General features: G+C 33.9%; 1 protein-coding gene across 1 annotated transcript in view; it reads right to left on the reverse strand.

The window, feature by feature from the left end:
• Nucleotides 1-538: 538 nt before the first annotated feature.
• Nucleotides 539-27,203, reverse strand: part of LOC147068085 (netrin receptor UNC5C-like) — a 278,146-nt gene continuing 251,481 nt past the window's right edge. The window contains exons 9-13 of the mRNA XM_085953343.1: nt 9,652-9,792; nt 8,728-8,911; nt 7,656-7,768; nt 4,954-5,211; nt 539-2,778 (exon numbers count right to left, since the gene is read on the reverse strand). Coding sequence (XP_085809469.1) covers nt 1,568-2,778; nt 4,954-5,211; nt 7,656-7,768; nt 8,728-8,911; nt 9,652-9,792 — 1,907 coding nt within the window. The 3' untranslated portion in view covers nt 539-1,567. The remainder of the gene's footprint in view (nt 2,779-4,953; nt 5,212-7,655; nt 7,769-8,727; nt 8,912-9,651; nt 9,793-27,203) is intronic.

Genomic DNA, 27,203 nt, shown 5'->3' on the forward strand with positions numbered 1-27,203 from the left:
ACCCGGCACATAGGTGGTCATTGATAAACACTAAAATACGTATTTTCTTTTCGTAAACTTTGGCACGCGATAGAACGGGACGGATATAGTGATCCCGCTTGACGTAAAATTTCACTTGCGTTATTCGCATTTGACCTTCGCCTTCTGAGAAATGAGTCGAAGAATTGTGCATGTGATGGTTTCGTGCATTCGAGTAAAACTGAAATCTGGCAAAGGAAACTTTCTTTTACAATATTTTTGTGTGAAGACTGTGCGGGGAATGAAAACATGTGTGCAAACACATTTTGGTAGGTATGCGCGCGCACACACCCACTTGAGAATCGTACCTTCTTATAACCATACCCAAAAGGTACTTCCCATTATTTTTGTGTACCATTGCTTATATAGTAATTTTTACTGTAATGGCGGAAAGCACATTGTAATTATAAAGTTGAACCTAATCAACAAAGTAGCATTACTTTGTTTACTCTCTTGTCAATTTGTTGGTGTAATAACATAGTTACATAGTGAAGTAAATATCCAAAGTAAAAAATACATTCATGGTTGTAATAGTTTTATTTCTTATATAATTTCATTGCACACAATTCATTTTTATAAAATTAGTACTACGTAAAAAAATCCATTCCATCAACAAATCTATTCCAAAATTCAATATTTTCATAGTGTCGTAACAAAAATCGTTCCTACTTCAACACATAATGGTCCCATCTAAAAATAGATTTAAAAGAAACAATCAAAATAATGTACAGATAGATTTATTTATCTCACAAAGGTGCATCCATACTCTGGCAGGATGCGAAGTAGTAAAATTCAACCAAAATACAATTTCTGATTGATTTGCACCAGTGACATCCCATGGGGGTAGGCAGGTCTTGCAATGCTTAGGTTAGCACGTTATAAAAGGTAACAAATGAAGGAACGAATACGAATATTGCAACTTTTGAGAACAGTGGCAGTTTTACATGAAGCAGACGATGACTTAGTTAAAATATCAATGGACATACAACATTCTGGTAATCTATTCTATTTTTGTATTGTAATACTCAATTGCAGTTTATCGTACATGCAAAATTTTCACAAGGGTCTTCCAAATCAGCGCCTAAGACCTTCATGTATCTAAAATATCGCTGTTGAGAGCATGTTTCGTGGAAATTAATCTAATCCTTAATGGTTGGCGTGTGTCATTTTTTAAAGACTTTTATTGCACATGTCCTGCTTAAGATAGCTGAAAATAAATAACAAAATAGCAGGTACCTAACAAATTTGCATACAATTTGAGACAAAAAATTAAATGGGGCGGCACTTTGTTTAGGGACGTCACTGGTCTGCGCACATGGTGGGGATGTGCAAATATGAGATAAATGATCTATACCAATGAATCGTGAACATTAGATGTATAAATATATTATTTAATGTACTCTGTACAATTTAACCTATTTACATTATTCTTACTCACATTATAAAATGTAGAAAACATGGTAAAATAAATTATTTCTAAATTTATCAGCAATTAGAAAATTAAATGTATAATAATTGTAAAATAATTTAAAGATTGTTTTTATCAGAATCATAGCCAACTCGGCCCTAGGCAGGTTTCAACAACTGTGGCGGTATCGTTGCGGTTCATACTTCTCAAAATAGTCACCAGGTCGGCGACAGCACTTGTGTTTCTATGTCGACATTCCCAGAGATCGAGTATGCATTCAGTCGGTGATTTTTTGGTTGCAAAAAAATGAATATATCTATCAACATTTAAATGTTGTGCTAATAGTCTCCAGTCGTTACCTCTTGAATTAGGGGGATCTAAAAGTGAACCGAGCTGTTTTTTAACAGATTTTGTAAGTCTAAATGGTGTAACATTATCAATTATGCAAGTATTAATTCCTTTGTCACTGACAGTTAAATTTTTATGTTTCATGTTACTTTCATTATTGTCGTCTATAATTGACGGTGGCCTTTCGAGAAATGCTAATTCATCTTTTAAATTTTCCACCATAATGACATTATAATCATCGCAGATATTTTTCTTTCCTGTGTAAGGAGAGTTGATCTTCATTTCATCACTGGATGAGACGGTCAGCGTTTGTTTGTGAGAAGGATTATTATTTTGGCACACAGATATTTTACAATTTAAATGGTGGATACTGTCTGTCTGTTCTAATGAAAAACTACAGTGCAATGAATTTGAAGTCGAATTCCATACATGAGTAAAAGGAATTTCTTGATAACTGGAGCCAGGCTTCGATTTCCATCCTAAACCGACGTCTTCTAAAGCTAAACATAAATTCGAACCACCGTCTTGAAATAAAAACGGTTTAGGTTTATCCATCATTACTCCGCCGAGACGTTTTTCTTGTTCAGTACAATAATGTAAAGCACAAAGAGTGTCTTCAAATACATAAACTCTTATAGAATAATCATTACTCGTTAGACATGAAAATAATGGTGCAAAAACAGCAAGTTTCAAGTTTTTGACGGCATTCCCGTTGAAACTTTCACCTGCTAATACAAAACTAGTTAAAAACTCTGTTATCACAAATACTTTGTCGGAATCAAGCTGTGTGAAAAGCGGAGTGTTGATGGTTTCCTGTCCAAGATCAACAATCTTCTTCCATTCTGGCGCAGTGTCCTTATGATTGCTAGGTCCGAGCACAAATACTGACAAATTCCAGAATCCGTGTTTGAGGTTTGCACAATGAGGAATTTGAATGACAATAGCTTTGTTCAATTTAATTGAAATTGGCCCTGTTTTGATGACCGGCGATAACTGTGTCATTCCTGAAATTTAAAAAAAACATCAAAATAAGTTCTTGTCAAGGATAAAATAATTTAATATATTACCTATTATTGTAATATTAGACCAGGGGTTGAGAAGATAGGGAGTGTGAAAAAATAAGAATCAAATTTTTCTCATAAATTTTTAAAAATACAGAAATATTTGATGTAGATTGTAGAACATGATTTATAATCACTAAAGCCTCGATGGCATTGAGCTACTTTACAAGCTGCTTGTTGGCGAATTTACAATCTGCTTGTAAACTCGCCCAGTGTCATCATCAGTGACGTCCCATGGGGGTTGGGAGATTGAGCATCGCTTGGGGGTGGCAGTCACTCGGAGGGCGGCAAATCGAGGAGAAATAGCTACCTAAACTTAGTAATAACGAAAATATCTTTCCATTAAAAATTCAACTAACTGGTTGGAAACACAATGTATTAATTAACATAAAAGGTTTGACATGATGTAATTTTTTTGTTGGGTTCGCGATGTCTAGTTTACTTCCGTTTCCCTTTGGCGTCCTTGGTGACCATAAATGACATGAGCAGATTTGCGAATAATCACAGTCTATATTTTTCAATTCTGTTAGTAATGTATCCATACAACACATTTCTTAGATATTGGAGTCATGAAAGGATGATAAAAAATACTGGACAAGAAGGAGGCGCCATTTTGGCGCTGCCTAAGGGCGGCATTCTGTCTAGGGACGTCACTGGTCATCATCGAACAAGCTAACAAACAGATTGTAAACAATCTACCGAGAAAAGTTGAAAGCCGGTCAACTTTACACGCTACACACTGGTGTGTGGGCCGACTGCGTCTGCGCAGTAGAGCGATAATAGCGACCTCCCGGTAAAAAAATAAATCAATACTTCTTGTCAAAATAGTACCAAAAATGACGCTTTCAACTCGCTAGCTTATTGGCTTCTGAGCGAGTGGAAAGTTTTGTGTGTCATCATCACAATCGCACTAGCTGACTCGCCCGGTTTTAAATTCGACAGTAAGCAGCTTGTAAAGTAGCTCAATGTCATTGAGGCATTCCAATGAGTCGCGCGAGACACGCAATACTACTGCTTTCGTACCAACCGTATGGCAACAATAATTATTATGTCAACAGAGTAAAACATTTACACATTGTATGTTTGTTACAATAATTATCATATTGTTGATACCGGATGAAGGTCTCCCACAGGAGACCACCTCAAAGGACGGACCGAACCATCAACTTTCCCATAACACCACAGCCTACGTCCACTCTTCGCGGCTCTCGCAACCCTCGGCCGAGCGGAGCACGCCGCTCCTGAAATCCGACTTTCGAATTCGTCCACGCTCCCGCCAAAACACAGACGCGGTCTGTCGAAAACGGCCGCTCGCGCCGCCACTAGTCAATCCGTCGGTAAAACAGAGAAGTTCGCGACCGACAGACAAACATGACGCCGCCAATCTGACAGTTGGACGCGCGCGAAAAAAGCCTCTCTCGCATCGGACGCCGAACAGCCAGCATCTCTTCTCTCGCCTCGGACGCGAAGCTACAATCATCTCCAGCCCAGCCAGCATCTCCCACCAAAAAGACCGCATCGCCAAGCCGCAAACACTGACTCTCGCCTCGGATGCCAAGCATCAGCAGCCCAGCCCGCGACACCACGTCTGCAGCCCGCCAAATCGATATTACCAACCCACCGCCAATGACAATACCCTGTATCAACGACTAATAATAAACCAACAACAACAGCGTACATCGTGCGTTTCTGTCTCCCACCCCCGCTTCTTTGGCCATGACTTTATCACGGTCTGCCGTCTCCGCCTAAGCGCGAAGAAGGCCGGTGATATTGTTAAGTGACAATTTATTTTAAAGGGGCCTCAAAACAGTTAAAACCAGTCATACAATAATTAAATTATTACACCATACTCTTATAAGGATTTGTATCTCTCACAAATTGAGTATAAAACATTATCCAAAGTACTTACAACAAAATTCCTGCAACCAACATCAAATGGGCCTGGCTATAACATAACTACTTAAACATGTAGGACGTACTTGTACATAAAACACAAATCTTCAATAACAAATATTTTTATTTACAGGGAAGAGATGTATTTTTATTGTTTTTTATCCTCTGGGCCTCAAGATCAAGATAATGTTTTATATTTAGAAAAAAAAATATTGATATATTTACCTTCAGGTAATTTTGGCCTAAACCTGTCTTCTTTCATTACATAAATGTAAAAAGTTTCTGATTTCCCCTTTGATATAGCGCCCTCTGGAATGGACATTGCCACTCCAGCTGAATCAAGATTAAGCCATCCTCCGCTAGACATTAATACTTGAGAAATGCTGGTAGCCGAGTTGCTTAAGATTTCAGCAAATATATTGTGAGCTATGGAGAGCGATGGAAATTTTACTTTTTCTGTTGCCGCGTCATAGGTTGAGTCCGCTGAAAGATACAAAATCAATCTTATTATTAGATTATTATATTATCTAGTTGTCATAATAAATGTGTGTTCTGCTTTGAATAAAACATATATTGAAGAATAAGTTATTATAATATTAATACCATCAACCAAGGTACTTGATGGAATTTAAATTGAAATTCTAATGGATTCTGTACTAATCCATTTAAGTCGTTTTTTGCGATCCGGATTTCGCCTTTTGGCATCTTCAGGCATCGTGTACACTCACCAACGTAAACACACACTGACAACGAACAATAAAGTAGGTAAAAACTCCATTACCTACCTATCAAGTCAAAGGTTACAAATACAAAAATAAAAACCTAATTAGTAAAAACCCTATCTTATTAATGACTTGATAGGTAGGTAATTGAGTTTTTACCTACTATATTGTATTGATTTATTATATAAGGTAGAGTAAAGAGAGTTCGTTGTTAGTGTGTGTTTACCTTTGGTGAGTGTACACGACGCCTGAAGATGCTGAAAGGCGAAACCCGAGTCGCAAAAAACGGCTTAAATGGAATAGTACAGAGCTTGAATCCATTAGAATACGTTATTAATCAAGACAAAAATAATTGTAAATCAAAGAAGACAAAATAATCTACATACAGACTTACTGAACTGACTAAACAAAGATGATTATCTAAAACCTCTCTCGTAGAGTTACAGAAATGCATACCTACCTAATTATTTACCTATGGTGTGTTGATATGACTATGTATGAATACAATATAATAATCAAGCGGAACTGTATTGTTCTCTTCAGGGAACTCAGAAATAATGGGAACTGAAATACACAACGGGTAAGGCGATAGCAGGTAACCGACTCGAGTAAGGAAGAATCCGGGTTAAACTTACACACGTGTCTACAATACGTTTTACGTCGAATACTGAAAACTGCTCTCGGTGTATGCATTTACGCTCATTAAATGTTGGTGTATTACACACACTATTGCACGTGCATAAGCCGTGCTTCATTTTTTTATGACACACACATTCAAAACCCTGCATCAAGATGCGGCGTATTGAATATAGCCTATCGGTATTCTATTTATTATCTGTTCTGTGAGTTGAATCACACTGGGTCCTATTTTTGTTCCGTTTCATATCTTTTCAATGAAGAGTTTGCATAAAAATAACAGAATACATCCTCTCTTTTTGGCATGATTTGCGGATCGTAAATGCTCACAGTTTGACTTTTAAGCATTAATTAGATATTTGATTATTTTGATGATGGGTTTGTAGCACGAAACAGCCGTCAACATAAATTACTCAAATATTGTAGAAATAACATGAAAATTTTCTAAAACTATTGTAATAGATACGTAAATAAACGCTAGATTTATATATTTATTTAAATTAAAAACTTTTTTATGCTTTTATAGTAATTTAAATTGTGCATTATAGTATTCATAGTAATATTATTATACTGTAAAAACAATTTATAAGTAGGTATAGCTCAGATATAAATCACTTTAATTTATTAAAACTTATCAGAGCCGGTGTAATTAATGTAATATTCGGGCGTTTCTCATGCTGTAAATATATCTTTAATATTTTTATAAAACAAATATCTTTATTTGGAAGAGAAAATGCGACAAACGTAGAGCAATAGTAGCGACCTCCCGGTTAAAAAAACGAACTATTCAATACGTCCTGTCAAAATAGTACCAAAAATGACGGTTTCAACTCGCTAACTTGTTGGCTTCTAAGCGAGTGGAAAGTTTTGTGTGTCATCATCACAATCGCACTAGCTGACTAGCCCGCTTTTAAATTCGCCAACAAGCAGCTTGTAAAGGAGCTCAATGTCATTGAGGCTTTAGTTCAGAATAGTGTTTTAAAAAAAGTTACCCTTTTTTTAATGTCCATTCTTAATACATGTGCATATTGTAACTATGATTATTGCAACTGTATAGTAATAATATGTATATTTTTCATGAATTTGTATTAATCCTTCTATAATATAATATATACTGACATAAATCGTCTTCTGTTGGAGAACTAAGGTGATTGCAATATATAAAATACTGAATGATATGCTAAATTTTAGCATGTAGCGCCCTCACTCAGTGAACAACACTACTGGTAGAGTCTCCGTCACGTAACCTTGCCATTTAGAATAGATGTTTTTGAATGAAAACGTCAATAAACCACTCGAGTGCTTGGAATTTACTAATACAATTATACGGCGTACGTGTGTAAACCAATCGAGTGCCCGGCTTTTAATACATTTATACGGTTGCGTATACACAAATCTGTGTCACTGTGTACAATGGCAAGGTTACGTGGAGAATAGTCTAGATCTATAAATCGGAGAAACCAAGCAGTAAATTATAGCTAGTAATCAACATGAGCTTAGTAATGGATATTGGCAAAAATACTTACAGTTATTGTTATGACGTTGAATGTTATGTTATAGTTTACTTACAACTAGTGAAACAGCTTGTTGTCGAGTGTTCGGAATCACTATAAGGTTTCTTGTCATAGTTGTCACTTTCACTCGATGAGCTAGGCACTTGGTGGTCTAATGGAGATGCATAGCTGTAAAAATTACAAACAATGTGATGGGTTGTCAAAACATTTATTTTATATAAAGTAAATTACCATTTTTGCTCCTAAGCGGAGTGGAAGTTATATTAATAATCCTTTTTACAAGGAATAGTTGTTCACCCTACCTATTGGGTACCCATTAGCAGACTTAAAAACTTACACATTACAATTTTTGTTTTTTTTTTAATTTTTGATTATTATTATTAATATGATTTATTATTAATTTGTTCTCAGTTGTGCTGGACAAATTTAATGCAATACAAATTTTGTCTTGCATACCCCAAAGCAAATTAGCACATGACATGCCTATGTTCCCGGTTATTTCCATCGATCAAACACACAGTGAAAAACAATAGGTACATACTTATGTGATTTTGCCTGTCATGGGATTCGAACCCGCACTCATAGGTTCAGAGATAGGCACACTGGCACTATTCCGCTGTGGGGTTCATGAGATAATGTTATATCCATTTGGTATTTCTTATGTTACCATGCCATAAAAATCACCTGGAATAAATGGACAGAATCAGTGTAAAACACTCGGCGGCCCATTGTGCAGACTGATTTTGAGTCTATTAAACAGACATTGAAATAGCGTTGATTTTGTACAGCTTTTTGGTTTTTTTATTCGAAATATTGATTATTTTCATAAATCAATCGATTTTAACATTTCATTTTGAAATTTAATCAATTTTGGCAAATATTTAATTTGTGACAATGTGGAAAATTACATTTTTTACTTTGGTTGTTTACTGAAAAAAATCTCAAGGCGATTCGAATATTTGAAAAAGTAAGCTCTCATATTCTAGAAGTGTGCATATTTCCCCTTTCCTCTGCTTCTCTTCCTCTTTCATGCTAGTTAAGTTGAAAGGGCTGGAGGCTCCTGGGCACCTGCTGATTTAGGGGGCATGCGCTATAGTCATATTTAGTAAATCCAGTCCTGTAGGTACCTGTTACTAAGATGAGGAACGTCGTAGTGATGCTCACTGATGCTCCTGGAGAGGGCTTCATTGTTTTGTTTGGTAAGAAATGGAGGATATTCATAGCAAGCTTGCCCAATCCCGTGTTGCATCAGGTCTGGTTGCAAAGATAGTGATTTTTTATCAGAATCTGGATAGAATTCAGGCTGAAATTCTGAAACAGTGAAAAACAAATTGTTATTAAAAACTAACATAAAAAATAAATTACCATGAAAATAAGTTATGTACACCCAATCCACTTTATTTTGAACAGATGACGGTTGTTATACATTCGCCCAACGTTCCTTTGCTCTGCCAAATCTTTGCTCTGAGTAAAATACATGTTGAAAGAACAACATGTATGTATTTTTTTGTCAGCTGGGGATCGAACCCGCACCAAAGGCATGCACTCTACCAACCGCGCAACTATCTATCAACATCAAACGGTATAAAAATACACTTAACAATAATTTTTGAAATGCTATTACTTCATTACGCTGCTCTGAACTCTCCAACTCAGTGACAATTAGTCCATCACTGCAGACAGGGTAGTTGATTTGATTGAAATAACTGCAGCTCCTAAATGGTCCATAGTGAATCGTATGGACTCCACACTAGGGATTGAAATGAATCAGAGTGCCGTCCCAGTTCATGAAATCCCCAAAGTTATCGGTCTGTCTCATGGAAAAATTAATTTGACCATCTGAGCTAAATAAACCATATAACGAAAAAATCTAAACACTTGTTTTTGTAAAATATACATAGAATTAGATATATAACTATTTTAATATTTTCGGAAAATTATTGAGCATTCCGATTCGTAAAATTTTCCATTTCTAGGGCTGCTCCATACGATTCATATGGAGCGGATTTGATAGGGTATAATATGATAAACGATTAATTTTTATATATTACCTGATCTTGCTTTGTTGTAAAAAGAATGGTCTCTATCCTTTCTTTTTAGAAAATGGTAGATGAAGCCAGCGAAAACTGCGAAGACCAAAATTGCAACTGCAAGACCAATGTAGAGAGGGGTGCTGTTCGATGGCATTGACACTGAAATGAAAAAAAAAAAAAATTAATTACCTTTAAAATAATACAATAAAATATGAAATGTCATCAGTGACGTCCCGTGGGGGTGGGCAACTAATGCGTTGCATAGGGGCGACACATTATAAAGGGTGGCGAGTGAAAGAATCAATACAAATATTACAAATTTTGAGAGCAGTGACAGTTATCAATAAATACGGTTGATTCTTTAGAAAGTATCGACACCTTAGTTTAAAATGAATCGAATCATAAAAAATCTGACAACATGGCTATTCTTGTCTTTGTTTGAGAGTAGGTTTCGCGGAAATTCTCAGTAGATAGTGTGTTTGTCAATTTAAAGAATTGTGAATTTGTATGGATAATCGAAAATAAATAATAAAATAGGTAACTATCAGGGCTCAAAATAGACTGGGGTAAATTTTTCCAGAAGGTTAGAGCGGACCCTTTTTTTAGTTGCTCCAAATCAAGAGGGTTAATTGGATAAAGATATTAATAAAGTTTGTACAAGAATTAGAATTCCTATTGATTATTAATATTATAAATACATAATCTAAACATTATTAAATTTATAGTTCCGCTCCAGGGTCTAAAATGCGGGTAAAAAGTTTTAATTGGTATTATGTATACAAATCGTCGCTATAGGATTGGTTTCCCGAATATCCGTTTTTGTCAAAATCGACCTTTTAATGCAGATTTTTTTTTGTATCTAAACGGACTATAACCATCCTTTTCTTTAAATCACTTTGTAATGGTAATGAATACATCATTCATATACTGTAAAAATAACTATTTAAATATCTCCATGTATTTAAATATAGAATTATTAAATTTGTTTTTCGTCTCCTGAACATTTGGTCTATTCGGAAACCAATCCTACAGCGACGAAGTGTTAAATTAAAAAAAAATCAGTTTTAAAATAAGGTTTATTAATTCGTCATTTTCATTATTAATTCTCTTAAACAAAATTCCGATAGCAAATCGTCTTTCGTTACCTGCATTTTTTGTCAAAAAAAGTGAGGTTATTGATCACTCGGCAGTGTATTGCAAATAATTCCAGTGTTACAAAACGTCAAATATAACATTTTCATTGGATTTTAGGATGAAAATTAAATAATAATAAAAAACATTCGGAGTAGTGGCGCACTATAAATTTTTAGTGTCCTGCTACGGGTAAAACCCCATTGCTCCACTGCTCCGTGCTCCTGCTCCGAGCTACGCTCCAACGCTCTCAGATTTGTCATTTCGGGCGCTGCCAAATACCGATATAATCAGGGCTCGAAATGGATCGGAACGCACCGGAGCGCCGTTCCGGTTCGTAACATCCCCAAAATTATCGCTCCGTCTCGTAGAAATACTAATTTGACCGTCTGAGCGACATATGCCTAATAATAAAAAATCTAACACACTTATTTTTAAAAATACATGTACAATTAGATAATAATGTTAGGTAATATTTACGTAAAATTATCGAGCGCTCCGGTTCGTAAAATTTTACATTTCGAGCGCTGGACATAATATACCTATTATAGGTGTTATGACTGTGTGGCCAGTATAATATTTATAATATTGTTTTATGAGGTAGCCTAAACGAGATATTTCATCGTTTAAATTGCTATTAAAAAGTTTAATACTGTCATTTACCTTACCAACGAAATAAAATATCCACCCAAGCAGCTCGACATCCAGAGCAGATTGACGTTAAAAGTATGATTTTAATATTAAATCCACAGGTAGGTGCCATTCGGCTGTCTCTCGGCGTCATGATATTGTCATTACGTTCTCTTCGCAACTACAATTTGCATAAAATCACCGTTTTCTTTCACTCTCGGGGACATAAAAGCTGTAAAGAAGGTGCCTTCCTCCTCGACGGCCTTATGAAAAAAGATGCTACCGAACAAGGCGACAAGAATGGGTACGAAATTTTCAATTCAGTTTCGCGAATCTTTGCCCGAAGGGTGCATACAAAAGGCTTATTGTTGTAGATGCTAGAATGTTTTTGAGGTAACTGGAGGCGAAGGCGGATGGCTAAATTCTTCATATTGTCGTTATTACGTGCAGAATTTTGGTGTCAGAGTATTCTGGTATTACGGTTATAGGAAAGAAACCCGTTGTCGCATTTTCCCAAAATTGTATACCTATTCAGTTATTCAAATAGAAGCAAAATAATTCGACAATATTCATTATTGCTCCCTACATTGTTTAATGATAAATTTGATATGAAAATAATTAATAAATTATCAGTGGCGAAAAATCGACGCTACTAAACAATTATTTAACGCTCATATAATTTAAATAAGTAAGAGAATTTGCTCAGTATAATACACAGAATAGTGTAAATTAAGTTATTTAATTATTCCGTAATATAAGTAAGTATTGAAATCACAACGTGTGACACGCGCGACAATTTTAAGTTGTTTGCAATTATTTGTCTGTAATCGTAAGTAATATTTTTACGAAAATGACTGGCGTTGCAATTTTGAAGAAATTTATTTATATACACTTATATATTGTAGGATAATAATATATTGATTGACGTGTTTTTACTTTTTCCGTTTATTGTAATTGTTTACATCCTTTCAACATGCAGTCTTTGCAATTGATAATAAGTTAATACCATCTATATCCGGGAACTCCGGTTTGCTTCCCGATGAGGACACAATATATGTATGTGATTTTATGAATGCCTGGGTGTTTGTGATTGTTCAAATTACTAACAACCACCTTGTACGAAAGGGCAAGGGCATGGTTAATAATTAAAAAAATAAATAACGTCTATTTCGAAGACACGGTTAGATTTGGTGGATTGTTCTCATTATTTGCGTGGGACATGACGTGGAAGGTAGTGTAGGTATGCAAGTAAAATAATTGATTTATAAATAATCACTAAAATTTGAGATATTATATTAAAATTATATTTTTATTATACTATTAATGAATCCTGACACCGGAAAGACAAGAGTAAAAGAAATAACAAATGGTATGTATATAATAATAATTATTGCATTGCATTAATCAAGGATTAATCTAGAGATTATTTATACCTTTCCAGGTCTCCAGTTGTCCAGTTTCTAATTGGTAGGTACCTACATAATAATATGCTGGTTAGAACTATGACGGATTAAGATCACACAAACAAAAAAATGAGTGATGTAAAACAAACCGCTTATAATAAAATATATAATAGTACCTATGATGTAGGATAGGGAATTAGTTTGTATAATGGGGCAATATTCGTGGGATATTATTACACGACCTGCATATTCAAGAGATTTTAAAGCAGTGATAGAAACAAGTGACATGCGGCTCATATTTTAGTCTTGTAGAACAACTGCATTCATTTCATTATGTAGGTAAATACATAAATACATAGGTAGTTAAATAGTTCTGACATAATTAGGAATTCAAGATACTTACATGTAACATGTATTAATATTAACCAGAGTATTTTCGTCATATTATGTTTCGCTTAGGAGCGAAAATTGTAAGTACCTATTTGATCACCAAATGATGCAAAGATATTTTTGCATCAATATTTTTTTCAGTTTGGTCAGTAATAAGAATTTAAAAGGTCATATTTGAAAATATCTCGACCAGAATTTACGAGTAGCTCTTTCAAGCATTGACTCAGCCATAAAATAGATGTGTTTTCTTTAGCAATCGCAAGGATCTCATTGAAAGAATCGATAACGAATATTTACTGTAATAATTTTGAAATAGGTATACCTACTTAAGTACAATAAAAATTCTGTTCAATTTAAATGATATTTTTCTTTATTTCTGAAATAAACAGACGCTAAGCATTAGAATCCACCACAGAACAGATGAATAAATATAATTAAGGTAGGCTATACCCCATACACTATATTTTGAAGCAGGGTTTTGAATGTTGAATGAATTGTGATTGTCATATGAAAATGAAACACACATTATATACGTGCATTAGCGTGTGTTGTAACCTTCAATTACACCAATATTGAATGAGCTTCAGTGCATAAACCGAGAACAGTTGTCAGAACGAAGGACAAGTTTAGAATGACATATTGTATTAAAGTATATCCCATATTCTTCCACACTCGAGATCGGTTGTATGTTACTCCACAAACGTTAGGTATTTTGGTTCCCATTAATTCTGTGTCCCCTGAAATCTACCATGAGAATTTTAATTGTTATGGAATATGTCTATCGACGTGTAAATTTCACACGTTTCTATGGCGATCTTTTTATATAAAATACGCAAAATACGCATTTAAAATGTTTAAAAGTGATATAAATTAATAATTTATATAATAACTACCCTCGTATTGTTACCTACATAATATGTAGGTAACAATACGAGGGTAGTAAAAATTAATGCAGCAAAAAGGTTTTTTTTTTTTTTTAGAATTATTAATAACCATGTCCTTGCTTTTTCGTACAAGGTGGTTGTTAGTAATTTTGAACAATCACAAACACCCAGGCTTTGAGAAAAACACATAAATGTTTTTGTCATGACCGGGAATCGAACCCAGAACTCTCGGGTGGAAGGCCAGCGCCTTAGCCACTGCACCACAAGAGCCGCCTTACAGCAAAAAGGTTGGTAATGCATGTTTCGGAGAGAAGGGCGCTGGGTGGTAAAGACCTCCCCAGTGCGTGATAAATAGGCGGGATTCTTTCCACTCTGCATGGAAATATTTTGTCATTGTACCGTGGAAATATTTCGTCCCACTGAAAACGAGATCAAAGGATTTTGTCCGGATTTTCACTCACACAGTAGTCGCGCGCGCAACTACAAAACATATTTTTGGCTGACGATTTCATTTTCTTGTATTGTAACTAACGCGACAATAACAAATGAAAACAATACTATTAAGATTTTACCACGAGTGAGACAGTAAAAATAATATGATAAAAATATAAATGTTTTAGCAAGAAAATAATATACTTTTGCATACACTACTTATATTGAAAATAAAATACCTACGTTCTTGATTAAATTTTATCTACATTAAACAAATCGGTAAATGTGCCGCAGAGGTGGACATGAGATTTTACAACTTTCTTTTTAGACCAAACCAAACCTAACCTAACCTAATCTAACCTACCCTAAACTAATATTACCTCATATAATCTTAGTTTGTGATAATGGTATAAAAATGTATGAAAATTTCAAATTTTCAATTAACGATTATTGGATCGAAAAGCCGATGCGCCGACAGAAAACGTATTTATCTGTATCTGTATCTATAATAATATATCTGTATCTATAATAAACTGTTTTCGTAAAAAAAAATATAAAAGCTCGTGTCCACCTCTGCGGCACAATTACCAACAAATCTATGGGTTTGATAAATCATAACAGTTAAAATCAAATGGATTTTAAAATAGCCTAATTAGAGGAGTGTTAAAAGGACTGCCAAATTTGGTCTAAAACTAAAATTACCACTACAAAACTCAAACTCGAAAGTTAATTAAAATAAAGCACTATAATAAGATGTAGTACTTATGTCACTTACTCAGAATCGGTTATAAGAAATTCTCCATTCAAAAATATTACATTTACTATATTTTCAGAATACTAAGTAGGTGGGTACTTACTACATAGTGTATTTTATTTAAATGAACGGTTATACCCTTAAAGTTAATGTAAGAAACCATAGCATTCGCAGATTTTCTGGGCAGTAAGGTACTAAAACATACCAAAGGTGTACAAGGAAAAGTTTCACATACGAATTGAGATTTTTTTTACCAAAATGTTATTTTTACAGATCTTTTAAAATTGGATGCGCAAACGACATGATTAAATCATTAATTGAACTGACATTTACTTGGTAGAACTCCATTATAAAATTATAGTCGACTCAATTATATAACTAAATAAAGTAGAATTATCAAAAATAACCTCGTTTCAAAACCATTATAATGTTTAAATCACCCAACAATATTGGACATTGAGTTCAATTGTATTTTAGTATTTTATTATGTAAATATTTAGGAATTTTAATAAGGTTCTCATTTGTGAGTAGTAATAATATTAAAGAATAAATTCGCCAGGGGCATATGAATAAATGTTATTTATTTTGTCAATATCGGATTTTCAATTTGCATCTAAAATCGTGTTCATTAAAAATCACCATTCATAAATGACTAATGATAATCATGAATTATTCATAAAATCAAGCAGTAGTAGCGGTAACGGTAGACACGAATGAATATCGAATACCGAGAGGAGTGGAGTTAACTCAGTTAACCCATTAAGAAGGCTGTTTGACAGCAAAATTATCCGGGTCACAATCCTCAGTCATGAGACCTATTACTATTCAGTGGTATCAAAACAACCCCTCTTGTGTGCGCACATGCTAGACATACGCTAACGATGATTTGCATCATCTGATCCACTATGCAAAAGCCACTAGTAACAAAGAATACTTTTTGTATGAGTTCTGCTAAAAAACTGAATATTAAAATTAAATTTCGCCAAATAGCTGATATGAACTAAACTAAATCATATTTATGAACCTCTCACTACATCGTACTCATTCGATGGCAACATTTAATTTTGATATAATAATAATAATAGTATAAACCTACGTTGTTTTTTTTTTGTTTTCTATGGAATTTTCATCGTCTTGCATAGCTATGTACCTACACTCATATTTTGTACCTAATATAAGGACGTATCTACTGGTGCATTCAGCTTTTTGTCACCGACTGCTTGCATATTAGATGCTTGAAGTAAGTAGGTAGGTAGACATTTTCAATTATTTATGTGAAATGTATAGGAAAATTCCACGTGCTACAATGGGGGGAGTGCATTGAAAAGAAAACAAAATTGCGAAAATTGTATACACGTTTTTAGACAGAAAAGCAACTAAAAGAAGATTGCAACCCCCGAACAAAAGCGTCACAAGTCATGCGACTGTCTGACAGGTCTTGTACTGACATCTAGAGATGCACACAAAAGCCATACGATGTTTCATACAACTATTTAGCTGCCAAGAAAAGATAATACACGTATGTCAGACGCTTGCTTTTTATATTTAATAAAACTCTTAAGTATTCAATATTACTTGAACTACAATGAGAATGCTTAAAAGTATTGTAGGTATGTATTTATGTAATAATATTTAGTATTAAGAAATGTGGGTTGCTATATCATCCTCTGGATGCATAATACTTATAACACGATTATCTAGTTATTAGTTTTAGCCAATTATCATTTAATTTGTACTTTTGTAGGTAACGCAAGACTAAGTCGGCTCTCACATCTAAACTCGCCTCGTCTGCCGCACAGCCATAAATCAAACCTTCTAGGAACGTCGATCCGATGTTGCATAGGTATGCAAAACCGCGCATATCTACCTAGCGACAGTCGCACGTAACCTCTCGAAACGTATAGATATTTGGATGTGGCGACTGGCGAGCCAGTATAGGAATGATCAATTCGTAGGTGTATGTATGCATTCTGGCGTCTTCGACTCGCAGTCCGAGATGCATGCAATTTTTTGATAGCAGCACTAGAAACTAATTATGTCGCATTCGACCAATATGCGGAGCTCCATTTGGCAATGTGTGTTTTGTGAATAACGAAGACGTCACATCGACGTATTCGACACGTTGGAACCGAGACGAGTTTTGATGTGCGAGCCGGCCAAGGACTGGGAAGAGTAGAGAAAGCATGGTGAAGCTTGGTGATTAAGATGATCGTAGTATATAGTTTCTATATCAGGAAGGCGCAACTCGGTTTGCGTACGCATTTGGCGTGGAAACAAGCCTTCGTGAGATAAAAAGTCTATATATATTACATACTCAGTTATATACTTAACCGATTCGTAAACTTAACCTTAGCAACCAATAATAGTCTTTTACTTTTTACGGATTTTTCTAAAATAACTTTCCATACAAAACAGAATTAACTGAAAATGAATTCAATTCTGCTTAAAAATGGCTAAAAGTATTAAAAGAATGCATTGGCATCGTGTTCTGATATATTCTAAAAGTTTCAAATGTCTAGCCAGTCGGGAAGTTAGTTAAAAATCGATTGCAAGATTTGAACTGGATAAACAACCACCGGACAAACAAGAATACGAGCTAAGAAAAACGTGGTAAAAATGCCTATGTGCATTTTTTATTTGAAGTAATTAATTTTTTTCAGAATTAGTTAGGAAACAATAAAATATTGATAGGCATGGAAATTTTTTAAGCGTTGAAGTGGGACTTGGCAGAAATAAGGTTGAGAAAGTGTGCCTGTTTTGACGTAATTAAACCATGATTTAAATGATTTATAACAATTCTAAGACCAGTCTGGCAATGTTCATTCCATGTGTCTATATAGTTAAAGGAAAGTGGATTTATCGTAAGTTCGAAATGCAAATGCATAATATTTAATAAAAATTTTATTTTATTCTACATTTTTATAAGAAAGGTAAGTACCTACTTATCTTATTAGTATAAATTGGTTCCTTCATGCAATCAATTGTTTCTTCTAAGCTGCATTTGCAGGACACGATTTTTTCACGGTTCAAGAATGAGAAAGCTTTATCCTTATTCTGTATATTGTAGGGGTGAATACTAAAAGCCTATCATCCGCTCAGCCGGCGGAAATCTTCGACAAGAATGTGCACTTTTATTCGATAACTCTGAGCGTGCCATGTGTGAAGTGCTACTTCAAAAATCACCGCTTCTGCCTGACGTACCTATATATAATATTATGTATTTATTTATTTATATATTTATTTAATTGATCAGTATATTATCATGTTGTAGCTACATCCAAACTGCAAATCAATATATTATTTAATAGTCAACTTTACTTCAAATATTAAAAGTACCAATACATATAAATTTGAGGATTATTAGGTAGTAAGTTTTCTTTCGGTTTACAAAAAAATCAATACCTACTAGGAAAAGTGTTCTGAATAAATAGTTACTTCAATCAATCTCATGATAAAAGTTTGTTAATTTTTCGTAAACCTGTGCCTATTTTATTATTTTATATTAAATTTAACATTTTTTCTGTTAACTTTGTCCACTCGTATGGGTGTAAATGCAAATGATATTAGTACATAAAAATACATTATCACGTCGTAATAGCGCCCGTACACACGTGCATGGATTTACTGGCGGGTGTGTAAATTCAACTATCGCGGTAATACACATTGAAGTGCTGACTATCTCGCCAATCTTATTCTTCAAGCGTAAGCGAGATGCGTTGTTGTCATTTGACTGGTTGTGAAAATTGGTAAACGTTAAAATTGCTCTACACAATGTAGTTAGTTTTTTTCCCGGTAAGTTTGCCACATCATTCTACTGCGCAGGCGCAGATATCTCACAAGTTAGAAATTAAAATCGAAGAAATTTTTCTAAAGAGGGTGCTGGAGAATTTCAAATCATTTTTTTGCCGTGTTTTTATTTGTCTAATCTATTGGCTTTCGATTTCAATGTTTTTGGAGGAGGCCAGGCCCCTTGGTCCCCCCTGGGTGCGCCACTGGGTATTGTTAATAGTATATCTATGCACGTATAAACGGGGTGTAACTAAAAATACAAATACAAAACCACAGTCAAAGTAGTCCACACTTAAACCTATCAGCAAGAGCCTAAATCCATGATAGGGGAAACGGAATAGCCCGGTGAATGGCGGAAAGCTTTGATATGTATATATTTTTGCGCTAAAAAAATCCTAACTAATTGTTCGATTTTTCTTGAATGTTATATTTCGTTAAAATTTATTTTGTCAAATAATATGTAAACATAACTAGGTACATAACATTGATAAATAAAAAATAACGTATCTTAAAAATATTAGTTTTAATCATTTGACTTGATCAATTGGACTTAAATCCTCTAAATAGTTTATTGAATAATTAAAAATAAAAATTAATTCACGAGTTAAAGTCGTTCGTCTATAATACCATGAATATACTTATGTGGTAGGAACCTACTCAAATATTCTATGTTAATATTATAATACTTACCTGTGAACATTTAAATAACGTTCAGTTCGCTTTTGTATCGGAAATCCCAAGACGTTTCTTGCAAATTTCTCTAGCGACGTCTATTGTATATCGGATATAACGCAGGAAACTCAAGTAAATGGAATGGCTCTCCTTATAGGGGAAAAAAATAATTCTGCTATCCAGTAACATAAGCCATGCCAGATAATGGTGTCTAGTATATACAGAAATTTTTAATAAATCGGAGAGAACTTGAAAAACCTCACAACAGACAGAGGTATAATCACTAAGAAGCCGATCGAAGAATCCTTCTTGCAGATATTTTATAATACGTACTGAGGATATTCTTAAATTATACCTACCGTTTTCATATTATTAGGTATTGAATTTTGAGGTTATTCTCAATTACCCAAAATTGTTGGTGTGCATATGTGGATCGCTCTGCACTTTTGAGTCTTCTGAGTGACAATAATCAAAAGAATAATTAAAGCGCTCTTTTTACCACTATACAATAATATTATACAAGTATTTTTTGTACGTACTGGGAATTAAATTAGGTATTCAATGTGGGATCGCAATGAAAATGGCGTCTAATTTGAATTAGGTTTTTTCATCGCGGTTAATCCGCCGCCTGACTCGCAACTGTGCCTGTTGTAAGCAACTGAATATTTTGATGATTTTGCAGGTCTTGGAGGTGAAAGTGGCGGTTTTTCTCGAAGCGCGGGAGGCACTAGCTTCATCAGAATGTTTCACAAACTCATATTAATTGAATGACATATAACGATAATGTAATAATTGAACCTTTAACAAGTGCATATATGATTTCTTTTATTGGGCACGAATATGATTATTGTTACCTACGATTGCTATTAATTCCCATTACATCAAACATATTGGATCGCCTGTTATTACTGGGTGTCGCCCCTCCTATTTTGTTTTCTATCAAAACGCTAATATGGTTTACCTATTTATTAATTGAACTGGCGTTTATGTGGTAGAATTCTATTGTAATGGTTGTTTCATAACCATAGTATATTTATAACAACGTGAATTGTATATGTATACATATAATTATATCGACTGTAGAAAGGAAAAAAGATTTAACCCTCAGTTTTTTTTTTCAAAATTGGTATTATTGGATAGAACATTGTTCATGACTAAATACACGTAAAGGATGTAAGCCGCGAATGACAAATTATTATCTAAATTTAGTTTATATTTTTAAAAAGAAGACAGTGAAGTGGTAAAAAACTTAACAATAATTTTTATTCATTTTTGTAATCATCATGCACTTCAACATTACGTCTATATTATATTTTGACTTTAACCAAAAATCATAAAAACAACGTTTTATGTGCCTCCTGTTAAGTTTGATTAGTGTGGGTTAAATCCTTTTGCCACATTACTATATTATTTGATTGGTTTAGTTTATATGGTAAGGGGATCGAAAGTAGATAGAAATAGTCAGCGCTTGGGGTCTATAAATGCTACTGGCGCCTGTATGATAATCCACTATCTACCTACTGAATAAATAGTAATCCTCTAAAAGAGAATCTCATTAAAAGAAAACAACGCCTGTACAGTCATTTACACTCTTATGCGCTGAACAAAAGAAGTCACACGAGTAATTTTCATGCAAGATGCAATCTCTTAGGTTATTGAGTACGTGGAGAAGTACGTTCTAATATAGGTACGGTGTACGTATGTTGTGAATTCACAAGTGCTCGCGGGTAAAGATTCCCTAGTCGGACGGGATTTATGTAATGTCTGGAAGAGACAGTAAGTGTTGAGCTTCGCAGAACACGGCGGAACGAGGAGGTAGGATGGCCGGCTGGAATTTTAGCCATACGCAGGGATGACCAGATATGAATATGGAAACACCAAACCTTCAAAAAATTAATGGTAAACTTACTATTTTCCAACAACATAAACTTCACATATATAGTAATTTTGTAAGCATTTGGGGATAAAATACCAGATGAAAGAAAATACACCTAGGTCCTAGGATAATATTTTTATTACAGTGATCGATTTATTTTATAAATAATGAGAGACAACATCATTAAATTTAACCATGCTTGCTAGTTTAATAATAAATCGATCACCAAAAAGGGTTGCCAAAGACCATGATGAATAATATCATTATTTAATATTTTTTATGAGTGTTAAAAATAAAAATGTGATTTAATTATTGGGTATATTATACTACATTGTATAATTAATATGTACTGTGATAAACTGAAAATGGTAGGGAACGAAGATAGTATAAGAAAATTAAACAGATGTGGTATAATATCGTGGTTGGAAAATGTACAGAAATAGTTAATAGTCTCTGATCGAGAAATCTCGTCTAGAAAATTATCAGAAAAGATGAATCTCGAAACACGAGAAAATAATTTAGTGAAATTTTGAGAATTATCATTTCTCGAGTAACCTTGAGTAAAAATATAACAAAATGAATTTGAAACGGAAAAAGAAAGCTGCCGACCGCTACCGGATTTTTTTTAAATACCCGTAAAAAAGCTATCGATTGTGATTATAAGCGGATTTTTTAAAATTTATTAAGAAGTAATTTGATTATAATGTTGATCGAAAATTTTCGAGAAATGAATAAAGTCAAGCAATCACAAGCTCTAGTTTAGACGTTTAGAGTATTCATCTGCCGGGAGTGAACGGCCAAGACTATTACTGATCTTCAGAGCGAAGACATTTACACGAAAGGAAAAATTGTGGAATATGATAATTTTATTTCGTAATAATTATAATTTTCAGATTAATATTTATAAACACATTAAAAACATGGAATATCAAAAAGTCTTATAAAATATATACGTAAGCGCAAAAAGTTGTCTCAAGTAAGTTTACGGTTGCGGTGAAATAATCAGTTTATCTGGAATACAAACTTTGCCCAAGTCACAGGAAAGCAGTAGCCCTGTTTCGGATTTAGGGGGCGAAGGGGGTAGGAGGCGGGTGTGGAGAACCGCTTTGGCTGTTTGCAATATCAGAGAGGTTGGTGTAATGTCTAATATATGCTAATACCTACCACTCGGTGAGAACCGGTGTGGAGGGACCTTCGCATTATTGAAAACGGCAAGAAAATCATATGCTTCCTATAAATAATACGGCTAAACCGAAAATCTTTCTCTGAATATAACGGCCATCATAAAATGGCAGAATAATGATGTCGGGATTCGACTGGAATATTTTACCATATTATGCCCAGATATAAAATTGCAATTAGGCGTACTATATAATGTGTAGTTATAATTTGAATAATGTACTACAGGCGAATTTAGCACGGGTACGTAGACTATGAAATTCTTTAGCTTTATAATTTCGGTTATATTCGACAAATCGTCTAAAAGCTAGGCAAAGCCCAATATGTCACTACTTTCAACGATTATAAATACATTTTTTTCAAAATTATTATACACACATAAAATTTTGTTGAATCCACGATACCTATTTTCAAAAATAATTGTACTATTCACAATCTTTCCTTAATTTGACGCCTCCTGATCACTGCTGCTACCATAACTTCTATCAGATATTGAATTCTTGTGAACTTTTCCAAATAATTATCCTATTTTAAGTTTTTTTTATCAGTTTTTAAGGTGAAGTGAAGTGTTCAAAAATAATTTTATATCGTAAGCATTGCAAATCACAAACTTGTATTTTAATATTGTCAGGTATTATTCAATTTTTCAAACAGATTGAGGCGATCTAGTTTGAACACCACTCCAATATAGTAGGTATCTAGTCATCATAGTAATATAGTTTGATTTGTATAAGCTACCATATTATCGTACTCGCATGTATACGAGTATAACAGGGCCAATCAAATAAAAAACTTAAATGAACATTTGACATTGTAATTCGGAAATAGATAGTACCTACCTGTAGAATTCATGTCACCCAGAGAAGTATTCATATAAAATAATCTTTCTCAATTTCGCTGTCAAATCACAAGTGTTGAAATCTGCAAGGGTGGTGGAAAACGGCGCGCAAAGTTATAGCGAATTATGGCTGTTGCAAAGTTTAATCTCCGATTAACTCGCGGAGTTGAGTTATAGCTTCACTCTCAAGCGGGAGCGAGTGCGCGGTACTTTATGGTCTTTCGATAGGAATGCCGCCGCTCATCTTCAGAGCAGGCATCCGTGAACGGAGATAAACGGCTACACTGCCACAGCTCGGATGAAATGGAAAAATGTTGCTTTACATACTGCACACGTTCAACGTCTTGGATATAAATCAGATAACACGGTATAGGTACCTAACAACGATATGAGAAGTAGGTAGGTCCTGCGATACTTTAGCTGAAATGGTCTTACACACTTCAGTTGGAAAATGATCAACAAGGTTGAAAGAAAACATGATATAGATTAACCATGAAAATACTTTAATTTTGGAAATCCAAAATTATGCCAAGAATATGCACGGTTAAGAAAATTATTTTCATAATTTGACGTTGTTTTGAAAACGCACGAAACTAAATATATCAATGATGCAACTATTTGATGATAATTTTGTAAGTCTAACTAGTTGTTAACATTTTCACAGTTAATTTTAAAGGTTCTCTAAGTTTTGAAAAAAGTTTATTGAAAGTAGCGTTGGAATATTGTATGTAATTTGTTACTGTTTTCTACTATGCTAGTGTGTTAATTTAATTGAATGTATTAATATTTAATACACAGAAAAAAACTTCATTCTGTGAATAAGTTCGCAACTCAATTTTCAATACTAAGAATCTAACTTTCTAAATCCTGTACTCAATATTGAATAAAAAAAAGATTATTCACAATAACGTCAATAATAAAATTTAGTTAGCATCGGACGTCGGTTAAAATTATTATGTTAGTAATTTTATTTGCTTTTACAATCACAAAGCCGATCGCTTTTCAACTAGCGGAATTTGAAGCATTCGGATAAACATAGTTATTAGAAATAGTTCGCGTGAATCATACACGAAACAGCAGCTTAAGGAAGGGGTAGATCACTCATCAGGAAAATGTAAGATATGATTTCGAGTCTCATTTGGTCAAACCTTTGTTTTCTATGTAACTATGTTTCTGAAGTTTTAATTTTTTTATGTTTAGTAATCGGAAGGTAGTGAATAATAATAAAGACAAATGTTTTGTTTTCTTGTTATAATAATATGTTCATTTGACATTCTTATTTATGGTTACGTTATAATAATATGACTCACGAGTCTTCTCAGGATTAAAAAAAATACATAACATTATTTAAAATCGAGAGTTTATTTCTTTACAACGCTTCGCGGTGCTTAACTTGTCTTGTCACGATTTGTTTTCAATAGAACAAGTCTTTCTCATCGAAGAAAGAAGATAAATGTTTTTAAAGAGCCACTTAGAGCGTAATTTACATACGAATGTTTTAAATTTTCTACGCATGTCGGAAATGCGCGTTGCAGGACACACGTCATAAAGAATATTTAAACTTGTCCATTAAAATATCCATACTTGGACACTAACAAGTATTTATAGTATCCTCTCTGACAGTACAAAGAGCTTTTACGTGGATATTCGAAGACGTTTTGTAACATTTTGTAACTGTAATTCATACAATTATCATTATGTCTGCATCGTAAAATTTAATATTAATTTGGGAATTTCACTTATTTATCGACAGTCTGTAAAAATCATAAACCAAAAGTGCCAAGACTTTCCAATTGATATATTTACCACTACTATAGGTAGTAGGTACCTACACTATTATACGTTTCGTCGATGACATTTATTATATTTTCATTTATAAGTATTCTTTTGTATTTATATTTATAAATACAAATTCTACTTACATTTGATTCAACGAATAAAATATTTTGTATACAGGCTTGTTTACACGGACTTAATGCTAATCATTGGTAATCACTACTCGTACTAATACCGTCACCCGATGGCGAAGGGTGGAGGTAGGCTGTTATGATCCGACATAAATAGAGCGCACTAAACTTTGTCAGTCAAACGAATTTGTTTTCATTGAACTAAGACTACAATGTGTATATTATAGTGTTTGTTAGTTTTTAAAATTCAATGAAAACCTGCCCAGTCCAAGCCATGGTAGATAATAATCATCAAATATTTGTTTATCTATAAAATACCATTAAACCGTACATACGTTTAGATATTTTATAGATAAAATAATAATTTTTATCGATTATATGCATGGCTTAATGAATTTAAAAAAAAAACTAACCAACACCACCTGTAATAATATGTATTCATAATTCAATGAAAACAAATAAGTATGACTGAAAAAGTGTGCACTGTTTTTGTCGGATCGCCCATAGCATACCTAAACTATTTTGGTTTGGTTTAGACGGAATTTAATTGAATTAAAAAAGTGACCTAACTAATCTGCAAATTTTATTGTTAGTTCAATGAAAACAAATAAGTATGACTGACAAAGCTTAGTGTGCACTATTTTTGTCGAATATTAACAGCCTACCTCCACCCTTCACCACTGCCAGCACGCATTCGGCCGGTTCCAACGTATCGGTATTAGTGCAAGTAGTGGGTACTAATGATTAGTACTAATCTCGTGTAAATAAGCCCCAAAGGAGAGCGTCATGCCCTGAATACATTTTAATTTGAAACATATCTTAATTGACACATACCTATTGAACAGTTGCGAATGAAATTCTATATAGTCTATCCGCATTAAGAAGTTAAATAAATTTGCATAATATATACGGATGCTTCTAGTCATTTCAATCTTTTCTTATAGAATGCAGGTACTTATATGTCAAAATGTATAAATTCCCGTATATTTTTTCTTAGATTTTTATATTAATTCAAACTCATAAAATGTCATTATTTTGTTTCACATATTGGTAGAGTATAATGTGGATCCTTATGTATTTTATTCGAACTTTGTAATATAATTGGTTATAGTTATTTGCTGAAAATTTTGTTGTTACAGATCTACACAGATACACATCACACTATGTTGAAAACGCAACGTGTGAATTTAAACGTGTACCTACTTTAGTACGAAAGCCTATATGAATGGATACGACAACCTGTCATAGCGATTCTGAAGTAAGATCATCAAACGTAATACTGTGAAACAATGCTAAATTAAACGAATTATAATTATATTTTAAGAATGTCATTCGTATATTTGTAAATAAAGATGTTAGACGGCATTTTTTTCGTCTTGCAATGTAAATAATAGAAGCATCCAATTAAAATAGAAATCCCGCGCTTATAAAAATGTGCAGCAGCCAATTTGCGAGAAAGTCATGAAATATATTTCTCCCCTGGTGTTAGGTTGAATAGCAATCACTCATTTCATTCCATCGTTCGCGATGTGTTTTCCCGCGCCTGAGATTTCCCGGCAAAATCACGTTCCTCAGATCAAATTCTCATTTGTTTGTTTCCTCGTCTAAATGGCGAATGGCGTTCACCTTTTCTTTCTTTCGTCACGTTCCCATCTTCGGCTGTCTTGCCTCCTAATGCCTTCCAC

The sequence above is a fragment of the Rhyacophila brunnea genome, unplaced genomic scaffold, assembly GCF_057557595.1.
Source record: "Rhyacophila brunnea isolate RB1 unplaced genomic scaffold, BYU_Rbru_1.0 scaffold_3, whole genome shotgun sequence".
In the NCBI taxonomy this organism is placed as follows: Eukaryota; Metazoa; Arthropoda; class Insecta; order Trichoptera; family Rhyacophilidae; genus Rhyacophila; species Rhyacophila brunnea.